Source organism: Danio aesculapii, chromosome 18 (genome assembly GCF_903798145.1).
Source record: "Danio aesculapii chromosome 18, fDanAes4.1, whole genome shotgun sequence".
NCBI lineage: Eukaryota > Metazoa > Chordata > Actinopteri > Cypriniformes > Danionidae > Danio > Danio aesculapii.
In genome coordinates, this window is record NC_079452.1 from 44,790,934 (window position 1) to 44,813,783 (window position 22,850).

A 22,850-nucleotide genomic window follows, 5' to 3' on the forward strand; every position below is an offset into this window, starting at 1 on the left:
AGGAACAGCAAATAATAACTTGACTTCTAGTTGATGATTTGGTATCAGAAGTGGCTTATATGAAAGGCAAAGGCCTCTAGATTAGGCTTATTTACCAAAATAAAACATGATCATGCCTTGATTTTTAATTATTTAATTAAGACAGTAAGGTCTGACTTAGCTTAGACAAAAGTCTTGTCACTTAACAGAAATAATGTACAGTATAGAATATAAAGTCATGATGCAGTGGAAAAAGAATTAATATTGTGTATGACTCCCATGAGCTTGGAGGACTGCATCCATACATCTCTGCAATGATTTAAATAACTTATTAATTAAGTCATCTGGAATGGCAAAGAAAGCGTTCTTGCAGGACTCCCAGAGTTCATCAAGATTCTTTGGGTTCATCTTCAATGCCTCCTCCTTCATCTTACCCTAGATTTGCTCAATATTGTTCATATCTTGTGACTGGGCTAGCCAATCCTGGAGCACCTTGACCTTCTTTGCTGTTTTTAGGAACTTTGTTGTGGAGGCTGAAGTATGAGAAGGAGCTCTAAACTGCTGAAGTATTTGACCTCTACTGTGGTTTGTAATGTAACTGGCAGCACAAATGTCTTGATACCTCAGGCTGTTGATGCTGCCATCCACTCTGCAGATCTCCCGCACGCCCCCATTACTGAATGTAACCCTAAACCATGATTTTTTTCTTCACCAAACTTAACTGATTTCTATGAGAATCTTGGGTCCATGTGGGTACCGTTATTATTTGTTGCTCTTACAACTGGGATCGACGACAAGACTTTTGTCAGGCATTGTGTATCTTTATAGTACTTTTTGGGTTTGTTTTTATAGTGGTTGGTGTTAATGTATAATGTACAAAAAAGGAGGTGATTTGACACAAAACTGGCAGTGTTTTAGCAAATCCAAGTCCCAGTATTCACCAATCAAAACCTAAATAATCTGTCTTGTAATGTGAAATAGTTAATTCGTCATTTAGGACACATAAACTTGATCAGCAGCAGTATCGAATGAATTGAAATGAAATGACTTGAGATTATTATTACTGTTATTAGTGTTGTTATTGTTTTTGTTGTTACCATCATCAGCCTAAATGAAAAGATAGGCGACCCAGATGTTAATTTGGTCTCACGTAGAGCTGTGGCATCAGCTATATTACGACAGTGGCTGAGCTGCGTTTGGCTCTGCGGCAGGTGAGGATTGACTTTGGCTTTGTGGGGAATAACTGATAATTGATTGAGCAGCAGCATATTCTTGGGGACTCGGCTAAGGCAGGTTTGGGTAAATTGGGTCGTTAGTTGCTCCTGACATGTGCGCATGTGACAGTGCGGGCAGGTACGCCGTATTGACTCATTGCTCATTGTCATGCGAGTCCCAGGATCGTTTCACCGTGCCGTTGCTTTTTCCTGTTCCGTTTTGTTGTAATTCCAATATGTGAAACAGGTGCTTGGTGATGAGGACAAATGATTTGCAATATGTTTGGGTTTTGTCCGATGTGCACCTCCGTCTCGTTCTCCTCTCCATAGCTCCGAGTGAGATATAGACAAGGCTGGCCTCTGCTGGAAGGGGCACAGCAGCGCAGGCAGCGTCACGCTAAAGGAGAAGTGCTTTGCTCTCATAATGGGGTCAGTGGCTCCCAGAGAGATGCGTCTCCTCGCTCAAGAGCCCTCCATGTGTGCGTCTCCTCTCTGTTCCATGCAGGAGGGGTGGAAAAGAGAGAGAGGACAGGATGGAAAGAGAAGGAGGACGCGAGACGCACATCCCCTGACAGGCTGCCATTGATTCGGTCTGGGGTTTTAAGACCCAGTGGTTTGGCCTTCCTCAGATAGAACTGCCCATCCCCTTCTTTCACCAGCAATCATTTGCGAAATATGTGCACTATGATAAGAGGCTGAAGAATAAGTATTTATCAACCAAAAACCATGTTTAATCCTTCAGATTTGTCTCCCCCATTCCGATTTTTTTTTTTTATCGGGGCATAAAAACCACAGCCTATCTCTCTTGGAGAGATTAATCTGGGAAAGGAGCTTTGAGAGGGAAAGTGGGATGATTGCCGGCTCTTCTCTGGGAATTGGGTTTATGGTCCAGGGAAAAGCATGCGGAAAAGCAGCACTGCCGAGAGACAGCAGCAACACAATAACCATTTAGCCTGTGCATATCTGCTCCTGTTCAAGCCCTCACGCAACGGCTGATTGATCTGTTTACATGATCACGCTTTTAGGTCATTGTTCCTCCTCTTTCCACCATTATGGCTTTCTTTGTGCACATCTGTTTTTGTAGTGCTTATAGAATAATCTCTTCAAAAAATGATTTTGGTCCTTTAAAAATGCTTTTGGTCCTTTATAATGAAAAGGTTGAGAAGATGCATTTTCACAGCAATTAAATGTATAAATTTAGTGAATTAATTGACAACATTTTTAAAAATGTTTTACATATGAAGAGTTTAGAAGCAAAAACCTCTAAGTGCCATCAGAAATGTCAATCGAAAATGAGCATTATTCCTAGCCTCCTTTGTTTATGTTGAGTTATTTCACTTTGAAGACCATGAAAATAACGTATTCTTTGCCATTAAAGTGAAATTACTGAACCTACACACAGGAGCCTGATAAAAATGCTCATTTTAGGATAAAATTTCAGACGCCATTTATAAGTTTTTGCATCTAAACTCTTCATATATAACATTATATTTTGTTTGCCAAAATCAAAATGTACCCATACCTAACTCACAGAAGCAGAGTGTCTTCCTACAATCACACAAAAAACATTTAGCTATATATTAGTATATATTAGTATACACATATTTTTATGTATAATATTTCTTTAGTTGTCATATTTTTTTAGATACATCCAACACCTCTGAATAGTTTTTACTCTGACTGTGTTGTTTGTTCTTCATTGAGCAGTTTTTGGTCACACTTTACTTTATTTTGATGGTATGTTTGTTGAATTTAAATTACATTGCATCTACATGCCAGCTAATTCTCATTATAAATAAACTGTTTACTGGCATTAGGGTTGGGGTTAGGGTTAGTGTAAGTTGACATGTACTTGCAAAGTTTCTTATAGTCAGTTAAATGTTTGTTGAGTTAGCAGTATCAACAGATAATAAGCAGACAGTCTACTAATACTCAAATGGACCATCAAAATAAAGTGTTACCTAGTTTTTAACTTCATTAATGGTGCTAAAAACATTTTGTCTTTCATTTATTTGCTTCGTTTTGCTTTTGTAGTGATTTCCATTGTAGCTGTTTGGTTTGATTCATGACTTCCCTCAACATGAGAACGATTCTAATGTTCTACAAAGCGATGATGACATCTGCTTCTGGGAACTTTCCAAAAATATGAACATTCCATCAAAGATTCTCCACACACAAGCCCAAAAAATGGTTATTTTAGGAAAACTTTACTGCAAGGTTTCATGGAGGGCTCAGAATGGTTATTTCATGGTATCGTCTTAAAAAACATCACCTTTTTAAACAGGTTAACGTATTGTTTTTGTCTCCTACTTTTCTCCTTCTTTTCAATACAGAGAGCCTTGATATGTGATTATAAATGTATGTTCCGTTCTCATGAGTCCATATAGTAAAAGCGCCTCATAACACAATGCCGCGATTTAAAAGATTCATAAACATGCGTGTAAGACTCCAGCATAAACAAATCAGCGCACTCGAAATCAAACGGAGGGCCAATGTTGTGTTTTTCCGCCCGGTACAAAAGTGTGGGTGGATGAATGGGTTCGCCAGTGCACACGTGCCCAATATTTAATGGGAGGGTGTGGAGAAGAAAGAAACGGCGAAGAAAGGAAGGTGTTCGCTCGTGGCTTCAGAGCTTGAACTCCTCTGTCAAAGTGGGACTGCTAGCCTTGAGATGGATGGACAGGCCTGGTGGGTAAATGGAAAGAGAGATGGATAGAGGGAGAGAGCGAAGGAGACGGGTGGAGGTGTGGGCACGTAGCTTATTATTTCTCTCCTCATGTGTTCTCTTCTGTTCCCCTGCAGAACCACACACTGAGCCAGCACGCACAGTGAGACCGGGCCCCGCAGGACTCCCGGTTCAGCCTAGAACCCCGACCCAGGCCCGGTGGGGGAGGAACATTTCAACATCACAGCCAATCAAAGTGTCATTTGCTACTCACATGTAAAACTCTAACGATTCCGCCACCAGGCGCAGCTATTACGAACGGTGGGGAATGAATATTAATGGGATATGCTATTAAAAAAGAAAAGGAGAGGAAAAAAATAGGAGATGGAGAGAAAAAGGTATTCTACGTGCAGTATTTTTTATCGTCCCTTCTTCCCGGTTGTGTGTTCCTTATTTTCTCCCCGTTCTTTTTTGGCTTTTCTTGATTTTTATTTTTTTGGGGGGTTTGATTTTTGGGGGGAGAGGACTAAAGATGAAAAAAAACAAGGAAAAGACACCCTCTGCCTGATTTTAATCTCTAGAAATACATATCTTGTCCTCTGTTGCTTCATGTATCAAACCTTCATACGTGCCAATTTAGTTCTTTTCAATGCATATATCCTTTTTATTTGTTGATTCATTTGTACCATTTATTTCTTGCAGTAAATAGGTACTTGTGCTGTGCTGTGATTGCTTGCCAGTCGTAATATTTTCCTTTCTATTATTATTGTTATATATTTTCTTTTTCTAATTACAGTAAAAAAAGACAAAAAACATATAAAGAAGAAAAAAAAAAGATAAAAAACATAATGGTTTTGATCGGATTTTCCAGTACATGGGCCTTATGGATGTTGTAAAAATGAATATCATTGATTTCAGTGCAACTGGATGATGTCTGCTTTTTAAATGTGAATTAACCAGATTGCAATAAACTAGTACAGTTGAAAATAAACAAATAAATAAATCATGAATAAAGGGAATCTGTGCATCTGAAGTGAGTGTTCTTTCAAAGCGCGGATAAAGCGTATTGAAGCGGCTGAACTCCTCCGAGTGGCTCCGCTCCCTTGATGCCCCGTGAGCTCTATTCTTCTTGTCATGCTTTCTATTTAACAATAAATATCAGCCTGCTACAGTAATGCTGCTCATAAAACATACAATGTGCATGGGAGGGTGGAAAACTTCTAATGACAAGGATGAAAACTCTTGGACGGAGGTTTATTTTTACATTTAGAGATTCAGTCAATAAATCGTGCTGACTATTTCAATGTGGTCATGTTATTGGCCGATGAACAGTTCATGCTTGCTATCAAACTATTTCAGAACTGTTACAAGAGGCAATTCAGTCATAACTTAATGTTAAAACAGCTATCATAACATTATTTATCAATATGTGGCTCGTTTGGGATTTTCGGAAGGGATAGAAATTAAAAATGTAAAACAGGAAACGCGTTGGGAGCATTGCTTTTGTTTACATCCTTCAAAATGGTCTATATGCAAGTGGATATGGTTATAGGTGGTAATGTGTCAGGCAGTTCTATAATAAATATTGTAAACATTACATTTTATCTGCCAGATGGGGAGTGGGTTTATATTGGATCACTATATCCAGCAAACAGTTTTGTGTTTAATAGTTGTCTAATAAACATCTAAACGTAGACAGCTTGGCTAAAACAAGGCTAAACTTGGGCTGTCAGTGAAAATCTAATAGACATCTAAGAATAGCCTAAAACTAGCGAATATCAGGATGCTGAGTAGTTGATGAAATTGATGTAATCAATAAAATCTTGCTAGATTTGACATCATGCTGCTTTGTTTACTGCAGTAACCAAGGCAACACCATTATTTCTGCAGCTCTATAGGTGCCAACCTGCTGAATTAGCTAGATTTCATAGGTTTTTATTCAGTATATGAATAATGTTTTAGTTTTGAATTAGTTTCTTACATTAATATTTAGTAAATATACTGTAAGTTAAAATCTTGACAGTGTATCCAATTGAAACCTAAAGTGGTTTTAATGTATGGAAAGAGTCTTAAAAAGGGTCTTAAAAGGAATTGAATTTCACTCTCTGATTCCTGTATATACTCTGAAACATCAACGAGCTTTTTGGTGATTTTATGTGACATAAAAAATGGTCAGAAATCATTAATAGTCAGAAATAATGAATCATCAGGGCTTGACATTAACACCTGCCAACCCACCAAACGCAGGTAGATTTCAGCTGTGGCAGGTTAGACAGTCACTCCCACTAGCCACTTTGGCTGGTTGAAAATAATTTTTAAATTGTAGTTTTCTTAGCTCGATTTGGCTTGTTTTGACACATTTAAAATTTGTGGCTAAGAAATATTTTATTTATTTATTTTTGGTGTGATCAGAGATGCATTTGGTAAATCCTTAATTTTGAGCTCTGAAAAGTGACGTGAGCAAGCTCATACACTCAAAAAAAAAAAAAAAAAAAAACTCATTGGATGAACTTAATTTAATTGAGGGCAAAATTTCCATCCAATAAATTTGTTTAGCAACAACTAAAAAAAAACTATTTACACATTTAAATGCAAATTAGCTGCATGATTTTATCAAATAAAAGTTTAAAAACATTTGTATTTTTATTTAGCTTAAACTCAAAGCTCTAATAATACCATGCATGTCTATTTTGTGTCGTACATTTCGAAGTCTTCGTTTTATTCGAAGTTATCCTAAATAAACTAAAAGAGTCATTTTAAGCATATTTAATGACTTGCATATACAGTTGATTGAGACTGATCTCAGAACTAATTTTAGGACCGTTATTGCATTTTTGCTACTTAAGCTGCCAGCACCGAAAGCATGGGTGCTTCTGCAAGATGGTAATCTCAGAACTCAAAGTACATGAAACTCTTCTAAAGCTTCAAACTGAAGTGAAGATTAAACTCTAATTAGTCTTTCTATTAACTTTAAACACCTAAGATTACTTTTATTAGCAACATTTCCTTCTCTTAATTTAATCCCACGCAAAGCATGCTGGGAAATACAAATGCCCTAACCAGGTAGTTGGACCAACACAATTCCTTCATGTTGTCCCAACACAAAATGCTTAAGTTAAATTAATGGTTCACAAATTTAAGTGGACTGAACATTAAAAAAAGACAAGAATTGTGTTGTTTCAGCTCATTTTAAACAAGTGGTTTGAACAAGCAGCAGTAATCCTTTCTTTGAGTGCACACAACACACAAAAAGGTGAAATGAATGAGGAAGCATGTGGACATAACACAAAATCTCAATCAAGTCATGTCAAAGTCAAATTTTATGCAAATAAAACATTTCCCAACAACAAAATTGTGGGTAGTGAAAATGGCGAGTGGCTAGTAATGTTGGAAATCTACTAGCCACAGTGACTGGTGATCAAAAATGTTCGTCAAGCCCTGTTAATCATTAATAAGTCAAATGAGTTCAATTTGATCGAAAAATCACATAAAAATTGCATTTGTTATGTGTGCACTGTGGTGTCACAGTGGCGCAGTGGGTAGCACGATCACCTCACAGCATGAAGGTCGCTGGTTCGAGCCCCGGCTGGGTCAGTTGGCATTTCTGTGAGGAGTTTGCAAGACATGTACTATAGGTGAATTGGGTAAGCTAAATTGTCCGTAGTGTATGTGTGTGAATGCAAGAGTGTATGGGTGTTTCCCAGTGTTGGGTTGCAGCTGGAAGGGCATCCATTGCATAAAACATATGCTGGATAAGTTGGCGGTTCATTCAGCTGTGGCGACCTCTGATTAATAAAGGGAATGAGTGCACTGCTTTGAATTTATTCATCTGGGTTTAAATGGACAGAAGGAAAATCTGATTCATAATGCCAAACTAAACAAAGCTTACACATTTCCCTCAATATTTTGTGTTGTGATGTAAATAAGGGAAAACTGAGTGCTGATGGCCAGATGATTTAACGTTTGTGACTCGGGGAAATAAGCACAGAAACCTCTATTTAAAGTAGCCTTTCTTCTTTCAGCAGTGCAGTTTCTGCTTTAATTGCATCCATGTGTTTAAGCAGCTGGTTCGGCCGCTGAGTCTCATAACTTGAGCCGGACAGAAGGTCGGTGCTGTTCCCAGAAATCAGCCATCGGAACGCATCGATACACTACGGGCCCCTGAGGACCTCTGAACCTGTTCGCTTTGGGAAACAGGGTTCAGCACACCATCTGAGTAACTCCTAAATACTCCAAAATTGGATTTCATGAATCATCCATACCATCTGATCTTATTGAATCTCACTCTTAACTGTGCTAGTGCTTTAGTAGTTTTAATATTCATGGACTCCACAATTGTCTCAAACATGTGTGGATTTTGCGACATGATGGCTCACTGGTTAGCACTGTGGCCTCACACCAAGAAGGTCGCTGGTTCGAATGCATTCCTTTCTGTGTGGAGTTTGCATGTTCTCCCCGCGTTCGTGTGGGTTTGCTCCAGTTTCCCTCACAAGTCCAAAGACATGTGGTACAGGTGAATTGAATAAGCTAAATTGGCCGTAGTGTATGTGTGTGAATGAGAATGTATGGATGTTTCCCAGTGCTGGGTTGCAGCTGGAAGGGCATCCGCTGTGAAAACATATGCTGGAATAGTTGGCGGTTCATTCCACTGTGGCGACCCCTGATAAATAAAGACTAAGCCAAAGGAAAATGAATGAATAAATATTAGCAGCCGGTGACTATCAAAGTATAAGGTTGTTTACAGTCAATTAAATAGTGCTAATATTGTTTTGATGTCATACTTGCATGTAATTTCAGACCGAATATTCAAAGTAGAGTGTGAAACCACACAGTATAGGGACCGTGTCACAAGTTGCCACTGAACGAATGTGCGAATATAAAACTAACATCACCTCAGTGTGAATTTTAAGGATAAATGGAGGCCAAAGAAACGTCTGGCAGAAATAGAATCAGTCACTATTCAGAATTGATTTTCCATGAAATGAAAAGTGAACAGTTCTGCCTTGAGTAAACGATGACCTTATGTTTGTATTGGAGGAACTGAAGTAGCATATTTATAGCACATCGTGTTGTGTTTAATGCGGATGAATCATAGATTCATGTTCTAAATTTGGTGCAGATGAATAGTGTTTCAGTGTTATGTAATTGTAGTTTGTAAAAGGTACAGTCAATTATAAGCCATTTTAAAAATTGTGTTTTGTATTATTATTATATTTGAGATATGTGTTATCTTAGCAAATCAGTTAAACTGTCTGTCCTTCTAGAACGGGTCAGGAACCTTTTTTCAGCAAAGAGCCATTTCAGATTTTTTTAATCAAATGCAGTTTTAAAGAGCCATATGAGGTGTGTGTATACAACAAAACCTTTATTTCTTTATAAGCAAAATCTTTATGTCCATGCACAACTCAAAAATAAACAAATATGACTCATCACAATGTATAAAGAAAGGACAGTTTACAGATTTTTTTCCCCCTTCGCCACTCATGAATGTTTGAATTTACGTGCATAAAGTTACCATAGAAATGCACCACAGAAATGTACGAAATATAATTTGCTCTTTATTGTTGTCGCGATTTCAAGTTAAACCACAGCACCACATATGGCTGAAACGTCCTTTTATTGTAAACCGAGTTCTTATTCATTTTGCTGTAGAAAATACAATATAAAGGGAATTGTAATTGTATTTTCAATAGGAAACTGATTTCGAAATTTTGAAATGTTATTGAAGAGAGACAGCTGGAGAGCCACATATTTTTGGTCGAAGAGCCACATATGGCGCCCGACCTCTGTTCTAGAATGATGTCAGTCTTTAGAACCTCACAAAACACCCTTTAAAAGATTTTCTATAATACACTAATTAATAGTATATAATTATAATTACATTTAAAAATCCACTTTAAAACATTATATAGGATAATGATTGACAGACTTGTTTCTAAACAATATGTAAGCAACGTGTGTACTGAATACAATTGATATTTTTGTGACACCGTTATAAGCTATATTTGGGGTTTGGTGGAATTATTTATAAATCATTGTTCATGGCTGTGATCGCCGGCACATAATCAAACAGACACGCGAACACGAGATAGCATGATTATCTTATCTATTTCTTATCAACAGGTAGCACAGTAGTCATGTGTACTCGTATAATTTCACTAGAGACGTTTGTTTCTTATCAGCGTCTCGAGCACTATGATAGACTCGCATGAGATGTTAGGGACCATTGGTAAAACCCCAGACCTAATTCGCTGACATTAAGGGACAACGTCAGTATAATCCTACAGATTTTGTAACATACATTTGGTTAAACATCAAAATCGTTTTGTTGGCTATGATAATTCTTAAATAAGAGCAGCCGGTGAGCAAAAGGGCTTTTTCGTCTCACACTATAAGCGCGTCTTTTACGACGGTCTCTAAGAGCAGAGCACAGCAGCGAGCAGAGGAAAAGTTTTGCGAATATTCACTTTATTCAGGCTGTCGGACAGTTTAAAGAGCTGCTCGGAGTCCCCACCGGGAGCAATATTATCTATCATTTGCCTCATGAGATGAAACAAGGTAAATAATAATTATCGCGGTATGTTTGTTTATTATAGCGGAGTGGCAGACAGGCAGTTCGTGCGTATTTTAGTTCCGGGTGTGTTTCGCTGAAGTAGGAACCTCAGTGGGTTTACCAGGAAAGGTGTGTCATTCACCGCTAAACCTGAACCCCTGTGTATTAATTACTAAATGCACGATACAGGGTCATTATTAATGCATTTTCTCTGAAAACTGGCCATCATAAGGGACCATGGCGGCGGCGTTACTGTCAGAGACGGAGATCAGGCATCGGTCTATGGCGGAGGAGGATCCGAACGGGAATGAGCACGGGGTGGCCGCGCGCAGCACCGCGCCTCGCTGGGGACCACAGCACGCCGGGGCCCGACAGCTCGCCAAACTGTACTCTCCGGGTAAGACGAGCACGTCAGCTGTCATTAAACACATCTGTGTCAACGTGAATGATCCTTCTACCATTGCACACTGCAGCGTATGCGGGCCAGACTAAGGCCAGGAAAGCGCGCACACACATACAAAAGTTGCTTGTAGTCTTGTGTGTAGAGGTCAGATTGAGATCAATATCATGTGACAGCTCCATCAACATAATGCATTGAATATTGGTGATTGTTTAACATTGAACTGCGTGTATATGACCTCGTTTATGGGTTGCATGTGTCGTGCATGTGCTACTTTGTAAAACTTGTGTTCAAAGTGTTCAGAACAAGAGGATCATTTTATAACACTTTAAAGAACTCAAGATTTAACACTCTGTCACTGTCATATTTTTCTAATCTTCCCTTATTTATGTTTTTATTTTAAAGACAATGAGATGTTTGGCAGGAATAGAAGCAGTCAATGCATTTATTTCAATTAAATGAAGGTGATCAGTTCTGCCCTGAGTGAATGATGATGTTGGGTTGTACTCTTTATGCCTGTGCAAAAGTGGTGTATTTATAGACATGGGGGTTTAGTACAAATGAATCATAGCTTCATGGTCTATATTTGGTGCATATGAGCAATGGTTCTTTTTTTCCTAAATGCAAAATTGTATATTTTAGTGTTATGTTCAAGTTTGTAAAAGTCATGGACATGTATAGACGCTTATAGATGATATTTTTTTATTTCAATCTGGAGATATTTTTCCACAAAATAAAATAGTTTTATTCTAAGAATCAGCTACTGATATACAGATGGAATTGTTCTCCATCAAATATATGAAATTATATTGATAAAACATTACAATATGGTCCCATCAATAAAATGTAGTTAATGCATTAATTATGAGGAGGAATACATTTGTTATTTGATATTTGATATACATGATATTTAATAATCTTTGTAAATGTTGATTTAATAAAAAGATCTTTATAACAATAATGTATTGACAAATGTTGACTAAACCTCACTGGTGAAGGAAGTACAGATACGCTAATAAAATATGAATCCAACTTTCCCTGAGCAAAAGTAGCACAGTACTTTTATTTTTAAGGATATTAAATAATAAAATGTTAGTAAAAGTAATGATTGGTGATGAACCATATATTTATTCTTTAAAGCACTGGACAGACTAGTTATTATTATTATTATTATTATTATTATTATTATTATTATAACATTTATTTTACCAGCCAATACTTGAGCCTTCAAGTAGAAGTTAGTAGAACAATATAGAGAGTACATTGAGTATCATTTTATTTTATTACCAACACCTTTTACACACGATTAAAATTAAGACACTAATAAGTCAAGTGTGCAAGACTGAAAATCATTTTTTGTGAGAAGTTTGGACAGAACTGTGTGTAGATATAGTGTGTCCACAGTCATATTTGGGTGATATAAAGAAAATAAATCTTTTTTTTGTTGTTGTTTTTTTAATTTCCTGACTTTAAAATAGGATCCAAATCCCTCCCATTTTAAGGCCCACCGCAACGTGACGTTTAGTGCGATTTTTTCCCCACCCACTGAATTGATTGACAGCTGCGTATTAACATGTCTCTGTAGTAACACGTGTAATTATATCTACAAGACAGGACGTGCTCAAAGAAACTGGGATTAAAAGATCTGTTCAGCTCTCTGTGATCATCAATCTTCATTAAATGTGATCAAGAATGAGTTTTACAGGTTTAAAATGTTTTTAAAACAGTGTGTGTTTATGAATTACAGCCATTTTACCATCTTTACTTTATCACCGCAGCTACATATCAGTACAATTATAAAAGAAGACGCTTCAATCCTAGTTTGTGGATGTTTAATAGGTTTATTTTGTACATTACATAAGGGATATTCATACAGCTGTGTATATTAACGTGTATCCTGTCACATTTGTGTGCAAACACAGTGCAAAGTTAAATGTGTGCGTGTGTCTGAGCATGTGCGCTAACTCTGTGTGTGACTCATCATTGCAGAAAGGCTTGAATTATCTCCACAACAAATACATCAAATAATCCTTGGTAAAGTTCTTACTGTAGTATTTCTCACAAACGTTACGTGAGATCTGCTTCCTTCATGTCTGTCACTGTGCTGTTTATCTGATGCAGCTGAGGCCCATTCTGACAGGCATGTGAGAATGGTGGGCGTGGAGAACTAGTATTAAAGGAACAGGCCACAACAACAGCAACATTGTGTTTAAAGCAGGAAATTCCAATATTCTTAAAGGCATAATAAATAATTGGACGTTTTGAGCTGAAACTTTATAGACACATTCTGGAGACACAAAAGACTTCTCTTAAATCTTGAAAAAGGGCTAAAATAGGTGCCCTTTAAAATTAATATACTTATATATTCAATATGATAATTAATATAGTTTGGACAAAAAAAGGCTATCATCTCATATTATGCTCTATCTTTTATTTCGTGATGTCAAAAAACTTATTGGTAATACTTTTTCATGCAGTCAGAAACATGAATAAGGTTGTGTTTTATTTAGCAATATTTTTAATTTTATGTCAGACCTTTTTTAGAAAGTGTCTTATACTTTATTAATATTTTATATTTCTACATTTTTATATGATCATATGTGAACGAGTACATTCTCTAATGAGTATAGACTTTAAAGTGCAAAAAGGTAAGTCCTTTACATCTGGTCAACTATTGATTAATTGATTGAATGTTACTATATCATTCTATACATTGTTATCAGGATATGAGATGACTTGTATCATGTAATGAGATTTTTGTCATATCGCCGGTGATACAGTACATTGTTTTATCATTTACATTCTTTATTTGACGGTGAGAAATCAGAAACAGACCACCAAATAAATAAACAAACGAGTGCGTGTTTTATTTTTTTACTTCATTCCACTTTTGGCTTAATGGAAAGCCACTCCATCTCTGCGCATCATGAGCCGGAGATCAGCAGTGTTAGGAAAAGCCTTTAACCCCCAATCCAACCCAACCCCACCTCAACACTCACCCGCCGGTCAACCGCTGTCCTCTATCAGCAGACCCAGGCTCATCATACCATGGGACTCTTGTAGTTTTTCAGCCGCAATTAAAACTACATTGATTTAACTCCGAATGCTATTAAGAATGATAATGACCACTCCATTTTATTTGGCAATGCACCCAGCGCGTCAAGCATATGCTACCGCTGGCACGTCCAGCATGTAAATTACTTGGCCATGTTGCGAACATCTGAGAGAAGTTTTGCGAGGTTAATAAGATAATGTTGTGGTGCGTCTCTCTGTGAACGGAAGGTTGGGTGGAATTGTGGATGGGATTTTTTCGGATGAGCTCAGCTGAGTTTAGTATCCACCAGCTGTGAGGTGCATGTCGGAGAGGCTTATCTGTGGGATTCTCAAGGAAACTATGCTGGGATTGTTGTTTTGCTTGTGCTGTGGGTTACATGCTGTTTGCTGTTGTAATTACCACACTTTTAAAGTTTATCGTCCATGACATACTGGATTTTGGTCGGGGGGGAAAAGAGTATTTTATAGTGATTTATAATGAATTGTAGGGCTGCACAATATATCGTTTCTACATTGATATCGCAACGCGATCATTCACAATAGTCATATCGCAGGATATATGCAATGCTGAGTTTCTATTATAATTTATCATTTGCATTTGTTTTTAATGCCTGCGATTGTGTAATGATTTTTAAAGCATTTAGGTATAAGAGGTTGTATCATTTGTGATCTTATTTACAATTCATTTTATTGAATTCTTATAATTTTTATCGTTCAGTTACTGGAATACTTTTAGACTCAGGAAGCATTTTAAAGCATCTTATTTTAATTGTTTCTTTTTCTTGATTGTGTTTATAGATTGGTCTCCATGAAAATACCCACAACACATGCAAATACAGAAATGCACTGCAAATAGTGCAGACAACTTTGAAAATTTGTCGGGGGGGGTAACTAACTTTATAGATAGTTTATTAGATATTATGGAGGTGCACTCCCACTGCAGAATCATCTCAATTGATCTAATGTTATAAATTCTTTCCAAATACAGATTTTATGTCATCTGGTGAAATTGTCTTCATATTGCAATATATATCACAACATAAAAAATATCACAATGTTACATTTTTTCAATATCGTCCAGCCCTAATGAATTGCTTTAAATATAAACTGGAATTCTTAAGACCTTTTTAATTTACACTAATGTGCTTATAATATTTAATATGCATTCAGAGTTTGAGGACACTAAGATTTTTTTCAGCTTTCCTATAATCTTATCTTAACAATAATGCATTTATTTGAAAAAATATTAAATGCATTTTAGATTATTGGAAAAAAAAAGATTAATCTATAGATTAATCTATAAATCTATTAATCTATAAAAACTAGGTTACTTTAACTAGGTTTCAGTGTCACGTGATCCTTCAGAAATATATATATATATATATATATATATATATATATATATATATATATATATATATATATATATATATATATATATATATATATATATATATATATATATATATATATATATATATATATATATATATATAGTGTTGGGGAAGTTACTTTTGAAAGTAATACATTACAATATTGAGTTGCTCCCCAAAAAGGTTGCGTTACTTTTTATGGTAAGTAATGCGTTTTGCTACTTTAGAGTTACTTTTGTGTTACTTGCCTAGCTGAGGTTTGATCTCTTTCAGAACTTTTTTGATAGAGGAGCTCTGCAATTATCAGTGCACTGTATAACCTAAACCTACATTTACCTTAAAAAAAACACATAAAAATATATATTTTAGCATAATGTTATCTGAGAACTTCCTGACCCCAGAGCTATACATGCCATATCTACAGATTATTGAAAGTTTAAAGCAATGTGTTTGCTACTTTTCTACTATTTGTCTTCAGTAAAATCACAGTCCTTTGAGACAATCCCCTCTTTTACTTTTCTTCGTTGAGTTCAAAATAATGACCACGTTCTCTCATTGACTGCGTGATTCATTGTGACTAATTCAGCAATTTATTTTTTAAAAGCGAATTAATTAAACTAAAACGTAACTCGCAATACGTCTTCAAAAAAGTAACTTAAATATAATGACTTTTTTTTCAAAGAAATGTGTGTTACTTTACTCGTTGCTTAGAAAAGTAATAATACTATGTATACCCCAAACACTATATATATTTCTTATTATAGGTGCTTAAATCAGCTACTTAGTAACTTTGTGGAAACAAATATGCATATATTGTTTATATTATTATAAGAATTTTACTCTTAAAACAACAGTCTGTGTTTAAAATATATATTTAAAATGTATATATTCAATGTCAGCTCAACCACAGATCACTTAACCAAAATTTGGAGATATATTTGAGTAATAAATTTGAGCAATTAATTTTATAGTGAGGGTCAGAATGACAGTGTGACTAGAAGGGGGTTAAATTACTTTAGAAAGACTAATAATATTTTATTTTTACATCTGGAAGGTCTACAAATCTGTTGACTTTTTATGTCAGTGGGGAGAGCTCAAAAATTGAGGGGAAAAAAGAATACCACAGATGAAATGGTTAGTTTAAAACCATAATTAAAAAAGATTATTAGAATAATATTCGTGAGTGATTCTTGAGTTACAGGTGGGTGTGAGGGGGAATGGAAAAATGCTCAAAGCTTCTTTCTATTTCTCAGTGGTCACTATTGAAAAAATGTTTGTCATTAGACTTTGGGCAGGTTCAGACCTATAAACTTGGCCTAAAAATCTGATTTATTGCAGTTGGGTCAGGACTTAAATTATTATTTGTTTTTTGTTTTAAATAATTTTAAGGCCCTGATGTACTTTTAAACTAAATCAAAGAGTGAAAGAGTCTGTTTGGTAAATGCACTTGATCTCCCACTGGTTCCCAGGTATATTGTTAAGGAGAGAGGTGACATCTGAAGCTCTGCTTTAAGCATTGAAAATCTTCTTTGAGACTGAATGTCTGCAGATAAAACCTTAAATGCCTTAGAGCTGCTTATTTCAGAAACTGAAAAAGTTCAAATTGAAAGTGAACTGGTTAATAGGTTATTTATTTCCCTATGAATAAAGATATAGGAATTGGTATCCTTTAATTTTTAAAATGTTGCCATAGAGCGGTGTCATGTGCTCTCAAAATGGTGATGACTCATGCTGGAATCAAATCTTTGCTGACTCTTTAAGTACACCACAACACCCCAAATGCTCCTGTCCACCACAATACCTTGTATATTTGATTTAATTCAATCCTTTATCCACCAAAAATCTTGAAATCCAATGGTAGGTTTCCCCGAGAGATGTCTTCTGACGGAATTTAGCTTGCTTGAACTGATGCTGAACTGCGGTCCATCTGGAAAGGCCACGGAGAGCGAAGGGTTGAGCCACAGAATATAATGTCAAGGATGCTAAAAGCAGACGCTCCGGAGGCCTGTCTGAGGGTGGTTTGTGCTCGTGCGAGTCTGAGATGAGGTGAGCGGGAATGGCGTTTGGAAGTGTTGAGGCTTACTGGTGAAAAGGGATTGATGAGGCTTCAGTCTGCTCAATGAAGCCTCCGGCTCATTACTGTAACCCCAGGACAGCGAAACAGCTGGACGCCTCTCCCCGCCATATGTCTGCGTGTCATGCACCACTGACTGCTCTTTGTGCTTCTTATCCCACTTTACAGATTCACCGCAAAGTAAACAGGATTTACAGGCTACTTTCTGTTTCCCCCATCGCCTCAGCCAGCCGCCATGCTCTGGTTGCTGGGGCGCTTGCCGTGTGTGTGTGTGTTAGAGAAAAAGAGATCAATATAGTATTACATTGCAAGATCTAGTTTCCTATGCAGTCAGCGGTCTTGACTCCAATCGGTTAAGTCCGCTTCTTATTTGTGGCAGGCTGATGTCTTGACTACAGAAAAGCTTGAGCTGTGCGGAAAGAGGAATATTGAGGCTGTAAATGGCTAGACTGCATGACAGACACACTGACCTACAAGTGCGACTGTGATTTAAGCTTATCAGCTGTCAAACACTGCTATATTTATTTATGGTAGCAATCCTGCAGATAAGCCAGCAATGTGTCAACATTGCACACCAGGAGCGATGTTTTCCTTTTGTGTCGAAATTCGTTCCGCTGTAACAGTCCACTCGAAGATACATTCCTGATATACAAGCACCTTTATGTTTGATAGTGATTTTTAAAAAATATTTGATTCCTTCAGGCTTTGAAGTTAATTTGAAACCGTTTTAAATCAAACACATGCATTTATTTTTAATCTTTCTGCATGGAAACTAAGTTGTATTCACAAGGAACATTACTGATACAGTGAATCGAGGCAATAGCTACTGTGGATATTTTTGCTGATCCGCCTCACTTTAATGCATATTTCTCTATTTGTTATTAGAGTAATAAAAGGCTATATTTATATGCAGATTTGATCAGTCTAACAATGCTGGTTAATGTTAAAACAGTGGAAATGGGCTGTGCATTTCCTTGCAGGAACAATAAACACAGAACTGAAATCAGAATGGCAAGAGAACAGCAGTTCAAAACAGACAGTTGATAATGTTAATGAGGGTGTTTGCACAAGCTTCAGAGTTTACCTTTATTTCCAAGTCGTGTCATGTTTGTTTATATATCGTAGCACCTTTTGCTGTAGATTGCTTAAAATCAAGCAGCATTAAAGTATTAAACATAAAAAAGTATTGGGTAACACTTTAGTTTAGGTCATGCTATTAAATACTGGCTTATTACCTGCCAATTATTAAGTTATTAACTGTTCATTAGTAGTTAGTATGATCTTATTCTGCATCCATAATCCTACCCAAAACCTAAACCCAACTTCTTCCTTACTAACTATTAATAAACAGCTAATTAGTTGTTTATTAAGCTAGGAGTGTTAGTTAATGGTTTGTTAATACTCTGAGTTGTGACCTAAACTAAAGTGTTACTCAATATTGCTTTAGGTAACACTCCATAATTACACACTATGAATCATTTATTAAGCATTAGCAAATAGTGAATTCATTATTTGTTAAGCATTAGCTCTACAATAACAGACGTGTCGCTGAAAACAACCGCGTCATTTATTTTTTCAAGCTTTGTTTCTTCTGATCTTATCTGAGTTCTGTTGCGTGGTTGTGCTCCATTGATTTATTTAACTACAACTATTTATTAACAACTGTTTATTAAGTTAAAGGTTTGATACTGATTAGAACTTGAAGTGGCAATGAGGTCTTAAAATATTCAGCAGCTTCTACAGTGGTTGCAACAAACCCCTTAAGTTAAGGGTTTTCAAACTGAGGTCTGGGCTGTCCTAGAGGGGGTTGTAGGAATCTTTAAGCCACAAAGACTTTTTCTAAAGTGAGGATTTAGTTGCAAATATGCCTCTGTCAAAGATGTCTGACCTGTTTGCTTTGACCAGATGTTTGTTTTCCTCTCACTTTAAGTGGTGACATCTTGACCCAGATCAATCTGAGGTCATATGGTGGCCTTGGTGATGGAAATATACTAAAGATGTTCACGCTGAGTGCCTTTTCTTTGCAAGCGCTTTGTCCATGTGACCTTATGCTCTACGCACTTATCTCTCTATCATGTTAATCTAATCTGGCTGACTCTGAATGCGGTCTGTCATTGATTCATTCACCCATTTCATTTCATTCATAGATCATGTGGGGAAAGGGAAAGTGGTTGTAATCAGTATTTGAACACTATTTTAAAATGTATTTTGTGTTTTATAACTATCAGGAAACCAATAATGCTGGAGGATTTATGATGATTATTAGTTCTGTTTATCCAAATGTTTCTTAAGCTACAAATCAACATAACAGTTATGATTTCTAAAGGATCATGTGACAGTAAAAACTGGGGTAATGATTGCTAAAAAGTTTGACTTTGCATTACAGAAATACAATTTCATGAAAAATAATTGAGATAAATGAAATATACTTGCGGTGGTAGCCGGATTGAAACACCTTTTACCCATGGCACATGGTTACCTACATGCGACAAAAAAGTGATTATTAACAATATTTTTATGTATTATTTATTTATTATTTCAATGGGTGAAAGGTTTTGTTTTTAAAAGACTGTTGAAATAAAAAAAGAAGTCCACTATTTGTTTTACTTTTATTCTATTCAGGAGCCATGTGGCAGGTAAAATCTGTTGCTGACATTTTGTACAGTATTGTGAAAGCATGTTAGATATGTATAAAATATATAATAACTCAACAACATCAAATTAAAAATACAGCAAATGAGAAATGAATAACAAAGGTATAAAAACATCTATGGACTAAAAATCTCTAAAAAGTTTAATAATTACAAGAATAGGCGACGCAGTGGCGCTTTAAGTTCTGTGTGGAGTTTGCATGTTCTCCCCGCGTTCGTGTGGGTTTCCTCCGGGTGCTCCGGTTTCCCCCACATTCCAAAGACATGTGGTATAGGTGAATTGGCTAGGCTAAATTGTCCATAGTGTATGAGTGTGAATGAGAGTGTATGGATGTTTCTCAGAGATGGGTTGCGGCTGGAAGGGCATCTGTTGCATAAAACATGTGCTAGATAAGTTGGCGGTTCATTCTGCTGTGGCGACCCCGGATTAATAAAGGGACTAAGCCGAAAAGAAATTGAAGGAATTACAAGAATAAAAAGTGTAGATTATTTAAATAAGGTTAATTAACCATTTCTAACGGTGTATGTATATTTTGCAGCCAGTTGATGTAATTTCGTCCTCTCTGAGTAAATAGAAACGTTTATTTGAGTCATTTAGATCAAAGAAGTAATCGGGGGTGTGATACTTTCTTTATAAATACGGATTTACGTATTTTCCGAACTCAATGGGGCAATCCCTGTAATTTGCCCCATCTCTGTAGTTTTTTTAACATTTTTTTTTGAAAGGGATTTTCAGGGATGTAATTGTAGACCTACCTAGGCTACTCTGTATATAACAGTGATATTGTGTAGTTCTATAATTTGACATTGCTTTAAATACGTGTGCGCCTGTGCACTTTTTCTGCGCTCACCATTGCATGTCACGACTACTTGTGCTCTATTTCCATTATAAATACAGCTGCAGGACCCACATTTGTTATTCTCTGCAAGTAATCTCTCCTTATGTCTTCATTAATTCAGTGCTACAGCCCAACACCTCAAATTGAATACCTGAAAGTGTCATAAGTTTATATGATTTTACACATTTATAAAAAAAATATATTTTATAATTAATTAAAGCTATTAAAAACGGGGACTAAGCCGAAGGAAAGTAATAAACTCATATTAGCAATGGGTGATTTTTTTTTTTTTTTACTTCAGGGTGGAATGTTAAAATATATTAGGCTACTCAATTCAACTGGACTTAACTCTCTATAGGGCATCGTCATTTATAACTGACACTAAGAAAATTCCATTTTTAAAAACATTAATGACGTTTAACCAATCAAATTAATTATTAGTTATGTCGCATGACATCTCCTTTAGCCAATAAAACTAAAAGATAGTTGCCATTTGCTTTACATAATTGGAAAACAGGAATTAAATGAGACATCGGCACACATTAGGTGACATGCTCTCAAGGCAAGTTGATGAGTTCATTTTTAGCTCTAAAATCGAAAAAAATAGATTGTACATTTTAGGATGTTTTCTAAAGATTTGTGTAAATTTATCCACATCTTAGAAAAACAATAACCCCAAAACACAAAAATCTGTGCGTCATGTAAAAATGACAAAGTCCTTTTAGGGATACATGTTTCCTGTGTAGCTGTCAGGTTGTTCGGTACTATGAGGCAGTGGAAGAGTTTTTATGTATGTGTTCTAGGTTGATTTTTTAGTAAGTTTTAGTGAATTAGTTGCGCTACTGTTATTGAAAAAGGCATTTACACTTTTTTTTTTTTTTTTTGTGAAAAGACATTGTTGCACTACTGTTTTTGAAACTAACTTATATTTTTAAAATACTGTTTAATAAAGTTCACTACTGATTTTTACCATTAAGACCCTGTTACTCCTCCAGGGGCTCTGGTTTCTCCCACAGTCCAAACACATGCACTATAGAGGAATTAATTAAATAAATTGGCCGTTGTGTGTGTGTGTGTGTGTGTGCGCGCGTGTGTGTGTGCGCGTGTGTGTGTGCGCGTGTGTGTGTGCGCGTGTGTGTGTGCGCGTGTGTGTGTGCGCGTGTGTGTGTGCGCGTGTGTGTGTGCGCGTGTGTGTGTGTGCGTGTGTGTGCGTGTGTGTGTGCGTGTGTGTGTGCGTGGGTGTGTGTGGGTGTTTTCCAGTAGTAGATTGCAGCTGGTAGGACATTCGCTGCATAAAACATACGCTGGAATAGTTGGCGGTTCATTCCGCTGTGGCGACCCCTGAAATAGAGACTAAGCCAAATAAATAAATGAATAAATGTTGCACTTACATTTTTGAAAAAAACTACCTTTACATCACTTTTTTGTGAAGACATTTTTACATTACTGTGTTTGAACAAAAGACTCTGTTACACTGTGACTACTAAAAGATATCAGTACACAACTGATCTTGAAACAAAACTATATTGTTTAAATTCTATTAAAAATTCTAAAACAGTGTTTCAGAAACTTATCTAACACTAAGACATGTTTGCATTATTTTCCATTGAGTTAAAATGCATTTGAATCTGTCTCGAGTTCCAGGAAATTTTACATGAGATCTAAAACAAATTTAGTGGTATATGAAGAAATTTAATATTAATAAAGTTTTTGACATCTTTCTGAAACTCAAGACATTGTTTGACTTCTTTCTAGACAGGGAAAATGTATTTAAATGTGTGAAGTTTCAGACAAGTTTGCAAAAATTATTTACCCCAATGGGACCATGTCAGTTATAACTGACGGCAAATTAAAACAAAGGTCAGAGGTCAGATGTACAAATAAATAGTAATTTTTTTTAGATGTAATTTCACAATTAGTCCAATAGAGGGTTAATATTTTTACTATACTGTATTTTTGCAGTTCAAATTATTGACTGACTAGTAGTTTATTTATCATGTGGGAAAAAAAGAGGCGATTAAATTGCAGGGAAAGTTATATTCTGTGGA

The 22,850-nt window shown here is 36.2% G+C and overlaps 2 protein-coding genes across 4 annotated transcripts in view; both read left to right on the forward strand.

Moving 5' to 3' along the window:
* The window catches only part of znf423 (zinc finger protein 423), a 219,713-nt gene extending 214,551 nt beyond the window's left edge, over positions 1-5,162 (forward strand). For both annotated transcript variants that reach the window (XM_056478474.1, XM_056478475.1), the window contains one exon: positions 3,996-5,162. In XM_056478474.1, the coding sequence (XP_056334449.1) occupies positions 3,996-4,025 (30 nt within the window). In that variant the 3' untranslated portion in view covers positions 4,026-5,162. The remainder of the gene's footprint in view (positions 1-3,995) is intronic.
* A 5,134-nt stretch (positions 5,163-10,296) lies between these two features.
* The window catches only part of si:ch211-212o1.2 (uncharacterized protein LOC492735 homolog), a 61,713-nt gene continuing 49,159 nt past the window's right edge, over positions 10,297-22,850 (forward strand). The window contains exons 1-2 of one of the 2 annotated variants that reach the window (XM_056478466.1): positions 10,297-10,416; positions 10,644-10,808. In XM_056478466.1, the coding sequence (XP_056334441.1) occupies positions 10,407-10,416; positions 10,644-10,808 (175 nt within the window). In that variant the 5' untranslated portion in view covers positions 10,297-10,406. Of the gene's footprint in view, positions 10,417-10,444; positions 10,541-10,643; positions 10,809-22,850 lie in introns of those variants that run through there. The other variant, XM_056478467.1, reaches the window with a different exon arrangement.